The 16958-nt window shown below is 45.0% G+C and overlaps 1 protein-coding gene across 2 annotated transcripts in view; it reads right to left on the reverse strand.

Moving 5' to 3' along the window:
* Nucleotides 1-5743: 5743 nt before the first annotated feature.
* EVA1A (eva-1 homolog A, regulator of programmed cell death) overlaps nt 5744-16958 on the reverse strand; it is a 218851-nt gene continuing 207636 nt past the window's right edge. The window contains exons 7-8 of one of the 2 annotated variants that reach the window (XM_026068134.1): nt 13401-13574; nt 5744-6114 (exon numbers count right to left, since the gene is read on the reverse strand). In XM_026068134.1, coding sequence (XP_025923919.1) covers nt 5744-6114; nt 13401-13574 — 545 coding nt within the window. The remainder of the gene's footprint in view (nt 6115-13400; nt 13575-16958) is intronic. The other variant, XM_026068135.1, reaches the window with a different exon arrangement.

Here is a 16958-nt window from a genome sequence, read left to right on the forward strand (position 1 = left end):
AGGGTTTATTCTCTCCACCGGTCTCTGATTAGAGTCTGCCTGAGGTCAAGTTGCCCCTCATCCAGAAACCACTGGCGCTGAGCACCCTGACTTGCTCTGTGCACTGTGAAGCTGGTGCTGATGCATGCATGTAGATGGGCAACTTACCACCAATATCCTCCCAGACCCAAAATCAGTGATTTCTCCAGTGCTGAAAAATCAGATTACCTCTCAGAGACTGGTCCTAAAAAAGCAGGCCAGCAATCCTTGCTATTTTTAACTGGTTGTAATAATAGTGATGGAGATCATAGGTGCCTGGTCATGCTCATGGTCATGACTACAGTGTCCCTGCACTACATCAGATTGCCTCTGGCTAGYAAAGTGCAGCTCCATTCCCCTGGTTCTTCTGGAGCTGCGGCACCAGAAAACCTGGCCTGGTGAGGACAGCCCTGGCAGCATGACTGCCCTCTCCTCCTTCCCAAACTTGCCCAAGGACTCTGCTCAGAGGTTCAGAGTGCAGCACATTGGTCCAGCACCTCCTTTCCTGCTGAGGACCTTCCTGAGCTGTGCACCAGAGTGCAGATGCAGGGGAAAGAGAGTCAGGTGGTGGTGTCCATCAGACCTGCCTCTGGAGTAATGTTGGTCATGCTTCCAGTCATTCGTCCCAGAAACGCATCCTGTATCTCACCACACCAAGGGAAACCTTGGGCCAGCAGCACTCTTTTAGCATTGAGAAGGACAAAGTCAGGCTGCTTCCCTTTCATTCCTTCAGTTTTCTTCTGGAGATGCCCACAAGGAAACCATTAGGCTTTCATGATACAGACAAGCATCCACCAGAATGCACTTCCCAGAGCATACACCACACATACACCTCTGAACAGCTTCCAGGTGACCAGAGTTCAGCCAGTACATACTGTAATTGAGGGAGGAAGGGCTCCCTGATGCAATGCTCCAAGCTGTGACCATTAYGCTGATGTTGCTGGAGCAGGTCTGTTCAGAAGGTGAGTGATCTGAAGCCCCCAAATCATCTGATTTGGTTAAATTATACTAAACCACCACATCCACTCCAAGCAAGTGAACACCTTCAGACCAGGATGCAGCAAGTGCACATTTATTGCAATATAAAGATGAGCTGTAGTGTAATGAACCAAAGCCATTACTGCCTTTTTGGGTGAATTACGCTTAACTGTGACAGTCCTTTGGAAAAAATCACAAAAATAAACTAATATACAAAGGGGAGGAAAGTGTGTGAGGAGACAAGCTGTGCCAATTCTAAAAAGAGTGGTCAAGGAAAGGCAAACAATACCTTGAGATTACTTTTTTTCCGGGTATCTAAGGACACTAGAAACTCAGAAMAGATTATTAAAATGTCACTATGATGGAGACCTCAGTAATGACTGTGAGCAGAAGGATTTCTGGGCCAGTCTAAGATGATTAATTGCTTGCGATGCCTCAGGAAACTCAAGAGAGTCCATGCGGCAAAAGAGGAAATTCAGACCCCCACGGCACCATGAGCATATGCTTTACATTCTGGCAGTACAATGGCTAAGTGAACTTGCTTTATTTGTGCAGCCCCCGGGGTGCTGAGCAAGACGGCAGGCAAGGGGTTAAGTAGTGGCACTGTGGTTTCTGGAAGGGAAAGGCATGGCTCATTAACTCGCTGGAATCCTTTGAGGATATGAACACCAGGGTGGACATGRGAAAGGCAGCAAACGCCGTATTACCAAGATTTTCAGGGTCCATTGAACACAGGTCCACATCAGAGGTCAGCGGCAATAGACTGGATGATAGCGGGAGGTGAAAATGGCCCTGAGAAGTCAAGGGCAATGGGAAGTGAGTAAGTAAGCATAGCATGTACCTAACAACGGTAGCAAGCTACCTTTCTGCAGTCTCTTCTGTTATATTCTGTAACCAGCCCAATCTGCCGCAGAACGGTAATGAACGTGGGTCAACACCTCAAAAGTCTGACCCATCGTTTCCAGGTGTTTAGGTTCTCCCAGGAGTAGGAGCCTTGATTGTCCAACCCGTCGTTGTCATTTACAAAACTACCATGATACAAGTTATGCATCTGTAATTTAATGACTCTGTTGTTATTAATCCAAGCGTCCTGTACTTTGCAGAAGGTTGAAAGTGTCCAGGTATGTAGCACAGCCGTTTCCCTTCCTGAGATTCACCTGACACAGGCCTGCAGCCCAAAATACTGTACACAGTAACTACAGCACCATCTCCTTTAAATACAATACCACATGGTTCCCCTTATTACCAGCTGTCCAAGCAGCTCAGAATCCAGAATTGCTCTCTTATCCCCATTTTATAAAGGCAAACTGAGGCACAAAGAATAGATTCTCCACAGAAAATGAACTCAGCATCTTTTAATCCAAAAGGTCAGTGATTGGGAAATTAATTTGTGAAATTGGAAAAGTTGATTTCAACTCCTTTCTCTGTCTTGGGGAATTTGGCAAGTGTTATCCTGATGACAATATTCAACTCTGATGTACAAAATTAAATAAACATGGAAGCAGAGAGCAGAGCTAGGCACAACCTCCTACAAGAGGGATTCACAGTAGCCTGGTAGAGAAGTAGTCTCCGTTCTCTGATCTCTAGCCATGAAAGTGTTTAAATGTTACGTGCGAGATAGTGCAACACAGAAGATTGAGAGCAGCCAAATCTAAAGCTCTGTGTCCTTAAGCTATTCTTCTGCAGACTAAGAAATATGGATTTGACCCCCTCCCACCATGAATCTGACTCTTCTGTATTCTGGATGAGTGTTTTAGCTCTGTCAGTTTTTAGAGTTAAAGGCAAACCACTGATTCCTGCCCTGTGAATCTTGACTGTTTCCCCCAAAAAAACTATTCAGCAGTTTTGGGACAAATCCAGACATAGTTATAGAATGACTTAAAGTCTTTTACTTATGGTAGCTGAAAGGATTGTATTTTTCTTTTTTTTTAGTGAAAGCCTTTTAGAAATGCATGGCCCTGAGACGAAAGGAGCTAGAAGGTACATGAAAGTACAGCATGTGCTGTGAAAACTGTTTACTTCTATTACACCCTGTCACCTAGGGCAAGGCTGAGCTGGGCTTGTCTGCTCAGCTTTGTAAAGAGACGTGCACAACCTGCTCTTTTGTCTTGCAGGCTTCAGCTGGGAGATTTACAGCAATGCTAGCAATGCTAAGGGAGGATTGTCCATCAGTTCGTAACATGGACTCAGCTGTGATTTACACTCGAAGCAGGTATTTCAGTCCCTGGGTTGTATATGAAGTACACTCAGACTTAGCCCGCTTGTTCTTTCCTCTGGTCAAAAATATTCATTTGGGAAAATCATATACATAAATTCATTCATTTATAGCATTTTTAAATCAGTTTTGCAACATATCTCTGAGGACACAGCACTCCAGATCTGAAAATTTGCTGTCCCTTAATGACCAARGTTGAGGGAAAGTATCTTGTTATAGGGGAAAACACATGGCTAACAAAACTGACCCCGCTGATGTCATCTTGTCACTCTGCTCCTCTACATCCTCTGCACAGTGCGCTCGACACTTCCGCTAAAGCACAGCAACCTGGTGGCTCATCTGGGATTCAGGACCTGCCTTCTGCTTTATTACTAAACATCAGCCATAAAATCCATCCCAGGTCAATACTGAGCCTTCGCATTTGAAGCTGTGCTGGCTCAGGAACAGGAAATGCTCTGCAGTGTTAGCGTTGCCTTCCCAGACGAAGCCACCTCTCACTGGCTGGCCTGATCTCGGACGTTACCAGCATTACCCGTTGCTCAGTTTTGCTCCCACCCTGCAAGTACSAGGAGAAGGCAGCTATGGGCTCTTCAAATGCAACTTTCCTTGGCCAGAGAACGAAAACTGTGGAATGCTTCAACCCCCYGGCCACCCCAAAGCCTGCCAGGAAGGCTGGGTTGGTGCTGTCCTGCCACGCAGCTATCCGGCATGGCAGACGAATCCATGTTCTTCCCCGGGGATGCTAGCTGTGTCCTAATGGACCCAGCCGTGTTGCAAGCAAGTCCGTCTGTCTTCGTCTCTCAGCGAGGCTAGGGGAAAGCTCTGGGCAGTCAGAGCTTTCAGTCAGTACTTGCTTTGTCAGCACTTGGCAAAACTTAAGAAACAAGTATGCCTAAGCGAGGGAGGAGCACATCCCAGAGCCCTGCTTCAACCCCCCTGCCACCCCAGAGCAGTGCGGCGCAGACCTCAGGAACACCAAGTTTAATGCCTGAAGTGCTGTGACTCAAGTCACAACTTCAACAGCTAGATGATAAGCAGGATGCCAATAGCCCATCGAACACTCCGCAGGGCAGCTGGAGGAGCACTAAAACATGTTTTACCTTTTTTTTCCAAGTGCTATTTTGGTTCATTTAGCATTTGCTTCTTGTCCTGCTATGATTTGGGACTGGCACAGACAGACTCAAAGCATCGTGAAATCACTGGGGCTCTTTCCCTTGACACGGGTAGCCTTTGGGATGGGCCTTTGAGAACCAGTTCATCCCTCAGCTGCTTCTGCCCACATGCATCACAGAAGCAGACTGACAGGCTGAGGCCAAAGGAAAAAGTGTCTCCAGGCTCCTGCCTGGAGAGGATGTCAGCCCTGATTGCCTGCAGAGGTGCCTTACTGTGCCAACACATTTCCCTCAAGCAACACCTATGTCAAAAGTGAGGATGCAAATTCAAGTGTGTAGAAGCAACCAGAGTTTATTTAGCATTTATTTCCCATTCTGCTGTCATATGTGGCTTCTTTTGTCTCCATTTTCCTCTGGTAAACGTAAACCTTTTTTTTATTATTTTTTAATAAAATATATAAAACATTGTGCATTGCTATTCATAGGAAAACTGTAGTTTAACAACAAAAAAAGAATAAGGCACATTCCTGTGCAGCATCTTCAAATATATATATATATATATATTTAAAACAAAACACACAAAAAGAAAACCCTTTTCAACCTCTTTGAGGTTGTTAACATCTCACCAATCACTGACACATCTCTTATATTACCATAATTTCACTGTTGGAGGTGGGTTGTTTGACAGGGGCCAGCAGGGAGAACGGACTCAGAAAAATAATAGGATTTTATCCCTGAGGTGTCAGTAAAAAAAATGCTCCCATTGAAAAGGAAGATGAAAAGACAGCCATAAATAACTGTATACACTATGGCAAACATCCAAGCACCGAGATGATTTCACGATGGAAGAATCCCCCCTCCCCCCACCCCGTTCCCCGGTTCTTAACAAGTCATATTTGCCGTTGGGTTTTAATTAGGTTAATCTCATGGCTTCTGAAGTCACAAGACAGTTGGTCAGGATGTACCTCCCCCTCCCTTGCCAAATCATTTTCCAGAACTGCAGTTTTGTTCACAATTATCCCAAAATCCTCAGGAAAGGGAAACCAAAAAATCCAAAATCAAAACCGAAACCTGGATGACTTCTCTCCCCAACAAAGAGAGGAGCAATTGTACCGCAGCACACCAAACTCAAAGCCCCACATGGGAGGACGTTAATTGTCAGCTTCCTGCCTACTAGTAAGAAATGAAGTTGGCAACCACCTCTGTTGTAACCAGAGTCTCTATGAAGAGGAGCAATAGCAATATGTCAGGGAAAAGGAGACGGGGAAAGCTTTATTGCTGTCCATCCACACCGCACCACGTAGCACTCCTGAAAGGAAAAGGGGAGACACCCACGTAATACTCCTTTCCTCCCGCTGCTCTTTATCACACGTGGAGGAGCCCCAGGCTGCAGAGCTGGACTGTGGGGATTCCCCATCGCTTAGTAGTAACGGTTCAGGCTCCTGGTCCCTGGGATGTCGGGCTGGCCGTTCATCCAGATCTCCCGGATGATGCGCTCCCGCTCCTCCAGCCGCTGAGCTCGCTCCAGCTCCTCCGCTGAAGTGAAGACGTTCATGTTCAAAGTCCTCTCGAACCTGCGGTGCCTGCGGGCCGACAGGTCCGAAGTGGTGTCTGAATCGTCATCACTGTCGCTGCTGTCGCTGTCGCTGTCCCGCTCCCGTGGAGGCTTTTTCGCGGATGAGCGTTTGCAGTCAGTTCGGCAAGACACCCTTAGCACCAAGGCGAGCAGGGTCAAGACGAGTCCAATGCACACCCCAGAGACAAAATACAGAGCAGCCCGCTCTGGGTTTTCTGGAAGGGGAAAGAAAATGATTATCAGAGACGAAAATTCCTTAAAGCACACACAGGTTCCCTGTGCAAGTACCTGCAATGGTCTCTGGAGAGGCAGAGTTCYTGATGGTTCCTTATGCTCCCAAGCCTTCCGTTGCTCTCCCCGRGGAAATCAGGAAGGGGAATTTAGAGGGTGGATTTGCTGCCAAGTCGTTTACCGCATGCAGAGTGTGGGCTAGCAACAGTTACATCTTAGAGTTGTCTGGAATCGAAAGGAGCAGCCCACAGAATTAAATACCGATTTCAGTGGCGGTGCGAGTGGGATTGAGATGTGGATGCTGTATACTCAGCAACAGCTAAGTGCACCTTTCTGCCACATCCATTATCATTGTACGAGGAATAAAGATGATTATAAAGCTTTATATACTCTCTGAGCTGTCGCCAAGCTGAAATGGCAAGCCTTGCAGCATGGAAAATTGCATATTATTTATTCATAGGTTTGATTTGCTTATCTAAGGCAAGTGTGCTGGCTTTCTGCCCAGACCACCATAGCGTATACCTGTGCTACGCAAGCATAGTTGGAGTTAGTACACTAACAGGATGGATCCTGCATAACAACATTTCAGAGGTGATACAACAAGACTCCAAAGGATCCACAATGCCTTTTAAACTAGGTCATCTTGTTTATTTACTACTTTTTTTTTTTGATTCATTGGGCTTCTTAGAAGCATAATTATGATAAACGTTACTGCAGTTTCCCTGGGCTGAATCATCCCAGCACATTCCAGAGTTATAGCTACACTGAAAGGGAGAAGATGAATCAAGCAGAAGTGCCAAGGCCCTCTGTACTCCACTGTGTCTGGTGGAAGTCCTGAAAGGAACTCAAGGATAGAGCTGGTTCCTCAGATGTGTCCAGCACCTTTGAACTTGGTGATGGACCTGTAATAGTTCCCACCAGCTGAGAACTAGCTGAGAAAGATCTCTGTGACTAAACAACTCCACTCTACCTTCACTTTCTCCACTGTGTTTTTAGAAATTGCCTTCTCTGGCTGGTTTCCTTAAGGGAAAGTTTGCAGAAGACAAACCGGAAATTATCTGAATATTTTCAAAACTCAACAGGACATGAAATTAAGCAACCTGCTCTAACTTAAAACTTGCCTTTAAATTTGAAGTTAGCCATGTTCTGAGTAGAGAGCTGGACCAGGTGACCTCAGAGGCCCCTTCAAGCCTAAATTATTCTACGATTCTGTGGTCAGAACCCAAACACTGTTTTGTGCATGGTTCAAGGCTCTGTGAAGGTCATTGCCTGGAGAAGCTCATGGCACAGTTACAGGCAGTTCCTTTTTACTCTGCACATTCTCTCTAACCAAAGGGATCTAAAAGGTGACTGACAGGCCAAGCGCAAGGAAGGTGTTGTGCAAGTCTGAAATCCAGCTAATAAAACATGAGACTGTAGCTTAAGTGGTTAGAGCAGAGGGCACGAGAAAAAAACAGCCTGAAGAGGGACTACAACAAAGAGGGAGGAAAGAACTGCAACTGATGTGTTCAACAAGTCCGTAAAAAGAGAGGAAAGAAATGCAGCAGTAGTTGGAAAGGGAAGTGAGGCCAAGGCCAGAGGTTTTAAGCTATGATATTTTGACCAGAAAGAGTCAGCAAAAAGCCAAAGGTAAAGGAGAAGAGAAGGAATGAGAACGGGCATGAAGGATGCACCAGTAGCTCTTGTAGAAGTCTGGCTGAGTGAAATCCTGGCTCCAGTGAAATTAATGGTAATGCTGAATTCAAGGCACAGAACTTTCTTTAAAACTGCAGCTCTGCCTATGCAATAGCAAAGACGCTGTCTCTGCTACTGTGTAAAGTAGTGACCTCAATTCCAGAGATTCAGAAACCCCAGGAAAACTGGAATCATCTCTGATACTGTTTTTACCTCCAGGTGCAATATAAACCAAGACACTAATGCAGAGTTTTCTTTACAAATTGGCACAAGAAAGGCTCCAAGGACACCCAAAATGGGAAGAACAAATGAGCAGGACTGGTCTATTTGCCGTGGAAGACGCTCAGTCCAGTCTGCCTCCTCTCTGCCTGGCTGACAGGATGCCGGGCACACTTTTCTGAGCGCCACATTCCTGCACACACATGGGCTTGATTTGCTTGCGTTAGTTCCACTGCTCACTCTTTTAAAGCAACTCATAAAAAAACACAGACTGGAGCCTGAGACACAGGCACATGTGGTTTCTCYTCCCCCATTTTCGTCCATGTCTTCCTTTTCTTCTCTCCTCCACATTCCTTTTTCCCTGCCACTGTATACAGCTCATGAGCAAGCTGCAGCTCAATTGCYAGTTAAGCAACCATTTTTCATACCCAGCTTGTGCCTGTATCCATAGTCCTTCATTCAGTGAGATGGCTGTAATTGAATCTTTGGGCTCCACTGGCATTTATGAGCTCCTACAGCTACTCTGTCAACATCTGAGGCACTGCCTGGACTTCTTCACTGAGCTGTAACCCTATGTTCAACTGCAGTCTTGGCATTTATCATACATACAATCTACTCACACAGCAACATCTCTCTTTGCGCAGCCGAAAGAGCAACTTAAGCTAAAAATCAGGGGCTCTGCTTTTTCTCACTCCAAGTAGCCAAGTCAGCAATAGCCYGGATTTGGGGTTTTGACACCTGATTAGTGGTTTTGAGACTCCCCCACCACTTGTCCTACTTGCAAAGACCAAAAAAGATGCCTTTTCTTTAGAAAACAAATGTTCAGCATCTTCCAAAAACTTGATGGTGTTTCAGACTCATCATCAAGACACTGAAGCACCAAAACACTTGCTATATTGGAAAATACTCTTTAAAGGGGTATGTATATCAGCAGCAGGACTTAACATTGTTTTGATATGCATACGTGTGTGTGTGTGTGTACACTATTACACCCTTTAACACATAGATTTTGACCAGTATAGCTTTTTTTCCACTGCTGTGGATGACAGCTCATAGCTGTGTTTTCCTCCTAAACTTTTAGCAGAATCAAGCTGCTGTCAATCTCTTTAGCTGGGGTTACCTTTCCCCTTCTTGTTATTTCTCTTTCTGGACTGAAAGCATTGATGAAAATGTCACTGATTCAAGCCTGCTTTTAATCCATGAACACAAAAGATATATGCTCTTTATAACCCTTTATACAAAAGCCACCACTTTCTAGGCATTCAAACTGGTCAAAAATTAGAAACACATTTTATTTTGTTTTTCCAACCAAACCAGCAGCAATTACGGAGACTGTTTCCTGAGGGCTAACAATCTGCTGGGAGCATCAGCCCAGACTGCCATTAATTCCCCAGGAAATGCCCTAGGCCAAGGTTGTTATTGCTATTATAATAAATTGTTTCAATAAATAAAAMCCAATCTGGGCAGTAACGAGGCTGGCTTCCTGTGATGGCTTCATACAGTCAGAAACCTCAGTGGGGAGGGGAATTTCCGAAGGCCCTAGTAAAAGGTTCAGCATTAAGCATAGCCAGACAAACAGTAGGAGCAATATCTTCTAGAGAATTTACAGTTAGCCCCACAGGCTGCTGAAATCCCCTGGTAGAACAGAGGAAGCTCTCCAGGAGCCCCTTATTAATAAGGCTCAGACCAAGCAGTCTGAAAATTGGAATGATGTCCCCTGGGTTGTTTTTTGGAAGACCCTTGTTAATAGCTTGGCAGCATWGCTTTGCTTATGGGAGGAGAACAGGGATTTGTGGAGGTTTTCCTCCAACTATTTCAGCATGAATGCAATAACAAAACTGGAGTAAGTCCTCTTTCCAAAGGAAGGCATTAGAAGTGCTCTGATATGACTTGGCCACTTAATATTGATACAAACACGATGCACAGTTTGGTCTTGCTGGTACACTGTGACTGCAAAGACAGTTCCAGCTGTCACTGAGATCAGCAAAGACTTTCCAAACCATCAGATGGGCTTTGGATCAGGTCCATAGCAAAAAACAGGTCTGAGGTTTACAGGCAAAGATTGCATATAATTAAAAACCTAATTGTATAAAGACAATAACTTTCAAATTAAGGGCATCCCTGAGTCCTTTGCAGGACTAAGCCCTAAATCAGACTTCTTTGTTTGGTCCCCTCACCTGAAAAATTCATTCCTCATTGACATTGCTCACTCTTTCTCCCTATTTCTGAATAAATGTTGTTTTCAAGGTTCTGAAAGCTGGGATGAGACTAACACCTAGCTGGCTTTGATACTCCTAACCATAACATCAACTGCTAACAAATTTGATGGTGAAAACCAGCACTTCTGCAAAGAGGCTTTGCTTCCTGCTATGCTGTGATTTTTCACTCCTTGGTTGTCAATAGAAACATTCCCAACTTTTACATGGGGACTTCAGCCAAAAAGATGGTGGAAACAAGCACAGAGCCTCTCTCTAATGTAGATACTTCTCCACTCTGTGCGCTGTAAGACCCTACATGTGCCAACAGTGCAAGGGACAGGTGCCTGAAGGCTCCTCATTTTCTGCTGCCCACCCAGACCTGTTGTTTTGTACAGTAAACACTCACAACAGTGAGAGGGGACCCACTGACTTCTGGATGTTCTCCCTAGACTAAGAGACACCCCACTGTCTGGAGACAGAAAAAGGAGTAGAGCAGATCGTCATTTCARGCATGCACTTGACCCATGAAATACCAAGTGCCTGTAACTTCCTTTTCCTGCAGTGGATCTGAGGGTATACACTACTCTCTGCCCCAAMAGAAAAATATATCTTTATATATTGCCCCTGCCTGCTTACAATTTTCTCTTGCAAACTCCTGTTTTGAGCCAACTCCTCAGCACAGGGAAATCCTGAATACAGTAGTTTCAGTATCCAACTTTTACCTCAGGGACTTTTTGGTGCCATGAAACACAGGAGTTCTTGCACTAATGTTTCCCTTTGGCGCAGAGGCTGTGGTCAGGAGCAGTGAGAAGATGTGTGAACCGGCCCTCCSTGGTTGCCCTACAGCCTGCCTCTTCTGAGCCACCATAACAGCTCCACTGTGGACATCAGCAGCTGCTGTGGCTTAAGCTGCCTTCAGGCCCCCAAATTCAGACAAGCGCAAAAATTTCCAAGTGTTTGGTTGCTCAAAATCTGCAATAGGATGGGTGAGAGCTTTGCAGTGCTCTAGTTTTATGCAAATGATATTTGTGCCCTGTGACACAGCTTGTCTTTGAACACATCATCTAAAACCACTTCACATTCATGTATAACAAAATAAACCATGTCAAATCCATCCTCTCTGTTAAATGCAGAGGGCTAAATTACACATAGCAGATAAAGATGGTTTAGGGTATCTGTTGTTTCAATCCATGAGGCAGACATCGATTTTTGTAAAAAGTAACAAACTTAACATATATGTCATTGACACTAAAATTCATCTAAAAGCCATGGTTAAGTGCACTGGAAAACATTAACAACAAGCTCCTGAACTCATCACTGGAAATTAAAGTTGTGATATCTGAGCTTTACCTATTTGACATCCAGAGGATCTGAACACATCACAGGGAGACCACATTGTGAAAAGGGCAAGCAAATCCCACATCAACAGGACAGTTAAAGCTGTCATTATTTATTATTTGTGTTGCAGTAAAATCTAGAGGATCCTGCCAAGATTGACACCTTGTGAAGGGGATGAATCGAGGCCTTTGTGCCCTACAAAACAAATACAGGGTCAAAGAGTGCTACTGTGGTAGACAGAGAAAAGTCCATGGGGCACAGTCAACAGTCCTGAATCTCAGTCCCAGCTGTCCCCTACCGTAACTCCTGCAACCTTCTGCTGCCTAGTACTGTTCAGATGGGGAAAATAATGTTAACAGCATTTTATTTTATAGTACGTTTGGGAATGAAGACGTTTTCATGTCAGAAATAGCAGCTGCAGGTAAGAGAGGGGAGAATGTGACAGAAGATTCATTTAAAGTTTGTTTTCCCAGAAGTCCATGCAACAAAAATATATCCTACTCAGACATCATTTGTGAAGAACATTACTGCTTCCATTAAAGCTGTCTGCTTCTTAAAGGTGACGTGAAAAGCCAGGTCCTGATGCCATCATTAGACATGTGAAGGGGCAGAACCTTGGGTTCACCATCATGGTTTTTTTAGAAGAAACCTCCACTAAATGTAGGGGAATGTCCTTACTAACTACTGACCACTGCCAAAGTGCAGTGCGTATTTAATGATATAAGTAGTATTTAATGAATAAGCAAACCAAATGGCACAAAGACATAAAAAACTGCGGCTCACAAATACAGGAGTTTTAGTTACATAGACCCTAATGCAACAGAATTGCCTAATTGCATTAGTATGGTGCTAGCAGACTTGTAGCAGTATACAGAATTATTTGCAGCAGGTAGTGGAAGAGCAAGACATTAATATTACTGGCAAGGTGCATACAAATATTTCRTTAAACAAATGAAGAACAGCTTTCAATCCCATAAGAAAAAGTGACTACAAACAGCATGTCCTGTCTTTGGAGACTAGTTACACAGAAACCAGGGCCCTCCTTCTCAGGAAAGCAGCAGAGATTGGCCTAAAATACGCTGAATTAGTACAGCTGCTGCTACTCAGCCTGTGCTCCTCCTTCTTTTGGGTAGGTTCCTCCAATTCTGTAGGCAATCCCTGCTGGTGACAAGGTCCCTCATGCAATTGCAGGATGGGAAATTATTGCACTACGTCATCTGTCTCTGCTGGACTTCTTGCTACCAGTGGCATTGACCCCAAGCACTGAATAAGGAGCACAACCTTTATGTCAAGAGCAACTTTTTAAAGTAAATTTAAATAGAAGACAGCTCCTCTGCTACTTGAAAGACACATGTGGGTAAAAGATAAACTGTGATCCAGGGAAATCTTACTCCAAACAAGATTTAAATATACAATTAGGCAGACTCTCAAGTTACTTCATCTTCACACTTCTACTGAAGATAAGCCAAGTTCTCTTAAGCAGGGTAATGCTGCTCATTTTCCAAATTACAGGACAACAAGCTTGCCTCCCTAATAAGCCAGTCTTTGATCTCCAGGAAAATGGAGCATTAGGAATAATACCACATATAAGATTACATTGTATTTAACTTCATATAAGAGCAAGTCCAGGGGAAAGCAGAGCACAGTAAACTCTGTTATATACTATYTGCTAGAGCTGCTCCGGTCAGGTCTTCCAAGGGAGAACTTGCTGAGAGACAAATGAAAAATATAAACAGTTCACAGGGGCAGATTTAGCCCTAGGTGACTGTGAAATGTAGACCCAACTGAGGGTCTACAAAGAGCTGGTGAGAGCCCAGGCAGACTGCAGCCACAAGACCTACCTGTGATAAAGGAGTACGCTGCTAGGATGTTGCTGAGCAGTGCCATCTCCGTGCTAACACCCACGGGCTCCATGCTGCTGTTGAACGCTGGCGGTTGTGTCTCATCCACAGGAAGCAGGAAGGGGGTGATTTCTAGAGGGTAGAAGGTGGCTGATCTCCCTTTCTTCTTCTCTGCTTTGGAACAGAAAGGGAATGAGGAACGAGGCACGTGCCCCAGCCCCGTCCTGCCCTATCCCCACAAGGTCAGCATCTGCTCAGCAAAAAGCCACCCAGATTTCCCCTCCTTGGCAACTAAATCTTGTCAGTTAGCTTCAGCTGAACACATGCAGTGTTTGTATYCAGACAGCATCTTCTCCCCCCCGTCTCCTGCTCTTTCATGTCACCACTTAGACACACCCACCTACATTACGGCAAATATATAATCAGGTTTCTTTTCTCTTATGTAAATCAAAGGAGCTTTTATCAACAGTGAGTTCAGCTAAGCTTGTAATAACTCAGCGCACCAGCTCGGAAAACACAGATAGAATTGGCAACCCTCTGCCGGTGTCACACTAACTCTGTAGTGATCCATCCACACCTGGCAAACAGAGCTGCTTTCTCTCCAGCCTTCTCAGGGAAGGGCGGATCTGAGTTTATGACTTCCTTCAGAAGCTTGCTCGCATTGTGTTTCACCCAGACATCATTTCCCCTTTGCAGAGGTGAGCGAACATGGGTTAATGATTTGATTTTATTTGTTGAAGACTGGAGCTAAGAAGGCAGCTAATTCCAGGAGGCTCAAAGAGACCCTTTCAGACCTTATCAGCTCACTGCTGAGTACTCCCTGCACCTTGATCTGCTGGCAGACACCCCCACTAGTCACAAAACACTAATTGTTTTAAACACACACAAAAATTGGTGCACAGGATCCAGATCCATCATCCATGTGATTGTTTCACTGTAGCTATTACACGTTTTCCGGCTTCCTTCCCCAGGATCTGGTTCTGGCCAAAAAGCAAGCAAGGCACCATAAAAAAATCACAGAATTGCCCCTGGCTTCCACTTATCTGCAAGTATTAAATTCAGGAAACTGTCAGGTCCATCTCATACAATACCATCAGTGCTGTGCAAGCAGAGGCACCTTGGGAGCAGTCACAGGGCATGAATGTCTGTGCTCCCTGGCTGCCGACCTGCCCGCGCTCCTCGCAAACCCAGCACAGCGAGCCGTCACGTTCAGCTTCACGCCATGCATGCCAGGAAGCGGTTCAGCCCAGGGAAACAAGTAACAGGCATTTAGGGGTGTCAAAGAGAACAGGTAATACTGGATGGAGAGGGGTTGAGTGCACGAATGTGTGTGCAGCAATGCCAACTCCTAATCTGCCTCAGAGGAGACGTGGTGGTGATGGATGCCCAGGTGTTACTGCAAGAGATTAGCCCCAAGCAATGCGGGTGCTGTCATATCTCTGCCACCGAATAGCTGTGTGGCCTTGGGAAAGCCACACATTACAAGCTACCAAGGTGTTAATAACTGGCCCCCAAGCAAAGTTTTCTGACATGGATGCCTCGGTGGCACATCCAAAAGGGAAAAATATCTAAAGAATCTGAGAGGTTCAGGAGCACAGAGATCACTGAAAATCAGTTTTACAAATGGAGGCACTGGGGCACAAAGGGGCAAAGGCACATTCAGCAGGAAATCAATAGCAAGGCTTTGGAAAAACTTTTAATTCATATGCAGGCACTAGAAACATTACATGCCCTCTAATCTGCTCCTTATTCTCACTAACCAGTAAATCCACGTCTGTACAAGGGGCTTGATTTTTTTCTACCACTGTTCCTGCAAAGAAATCCATGGAAGCAAATGTTTGTCATTTCTAAAAACTGGGCCACTGCCCTCAATGCAAACCTTTCTGTTATTCACCTTTGCTAGAGCAGTTGTAAATTTTCAGTGATTTAATTTCCTCTCTTCTGAAATGGCAATGGCAGTGCAATCAGATAAAAAAACTCAAACGAGAGCAAAAAGGTTATGATTTATCACACCAGTTATTCTCACCTTTGAGGCCTGAGCACTTGCACAGTGCTGTTTGCTAAGAACAAAGTAACTTCTTTCACTCAGGGAACATCTACATTGAGCCAAAAGATCCTGGTATAGTCTGAACCATGTGGGCCATCCTTCTGCAGTTTAAATCCTACCTTGCTGCCCATGCTACTAATTATGCTACTACCTTCTATGCGATGGCATTAAGATATAGTCCAAGCTCCTTTGCAAAGTCTTTTTAGGACTCAGTCAGTGGTTTGTCTCAGCTCCCCTTTCCTATCCCTACAYATGGATTTTGGATTTTGCTTCCATTGTGACCATTGATGGAAATGAAGGCTAGGGGCTTACTCTGTACTGACAATCCTAAATATCAAAGGAGCCTTGATAGGCTAGATTTGGCCACAAAGGTAGCTTCCATTATAGATTAGCAGGATTGCTATGTCAATAGCACCTACGCACCCAGTCCAAGACTGAGGGGCTGTTCGGAAAGGCAACAGAGAAGAGGATGCAATGGGTGACAAAAACGGAGATGGACTGATGCAGTGTATGTCAACAGCACAGTGAAGCAAAGAGAGTTCAGTAAAAGCTCACCACTTACCTAGTAATGCCCAGTTGCAGGAATCACAGCAGAGGCAAGTTTTAAGCATGATTTTGGGAAGAAAAAGGCCTTTCTGTGAAACTTTGCAAATACTGTGGTGGCTTCCACCATGCAATGGGTGTGCAATAATGAGCCCCAAGCCAGCTCAGAGTGGGCTGTTACACCCATGGGGCACAGTACGGGCCATCAGGAGGCACTATCCTGAGCACTGAATGTAGAATAATCACATTAGACTTACGGAGCTTCTTAATCAGCTTAATAAGCCTGGCCTCACAGCAGGGCCAGTTAGCTCCAGCGCAGCACCATAATGCCAGAGCTAGCTCAGTCATCCAGTCAGCTGGGCCCCACACAGCACTGCCATTGCAGACATGTCCCGAGAAGGTCCTTCTAGACACCAAACCACTAGCCAACATGCAACATAGGTGAAACATTGTTGTCTGCACAGTTACTACAGGCAACATGAATTAGACCTTACTTTGGAGTTGGGATTCCAAAATTAATGTATCTGCATGTTGGTATCTGTAGGTAGGTACACATCTAAGCTCTCATAAAAGTCAGCAAATATCAGAAGTTTAATTCAGCTGCCTACAGGAGTGTCTATTGCCATTTGAAATGCTCTGCAGTTTCCCACCTGGCCTCTACCATCCCAAGAGTGATGTCTTTCAGAGATCCTAACTCATATCTGCCAGGCTCCTGCAGATGTCTTGGATACTTCAGAGCAACTCGAGTAGCACTGTGCATCTAAGATGAGGCAACTGAATCCTGCCCTAGTCAACACAGTTGACAGATCCTAAATGGTCATTCAGCTTTCCCTGTAGCAAACACTTAGAGCTTGATGTAGTTGCTCACGCATAGACATCTATGTGATGTCTATGTGCATGTGCTAGATCAGCAAGGAAAGGCTCAGAGGGAGGCCACTTCTGCTGGGTTTTGGCCATCCCATGCAAAC

This window comes from Apteryx rowi, unplaced genomic scaffold (assembly GCF_003343035.1).
Source record: "Apteryx rowi isolate R43461 unplaced genomic scaffold, aptRow1 scaffold_269, whole genome shotgun sequence".
Taxonomy (NCBI): Eukaryota; Metazoa; Chordata; class Aves; order Apterygiformes; family Apterygidae; genus Apteryx; species Apteryx rowi.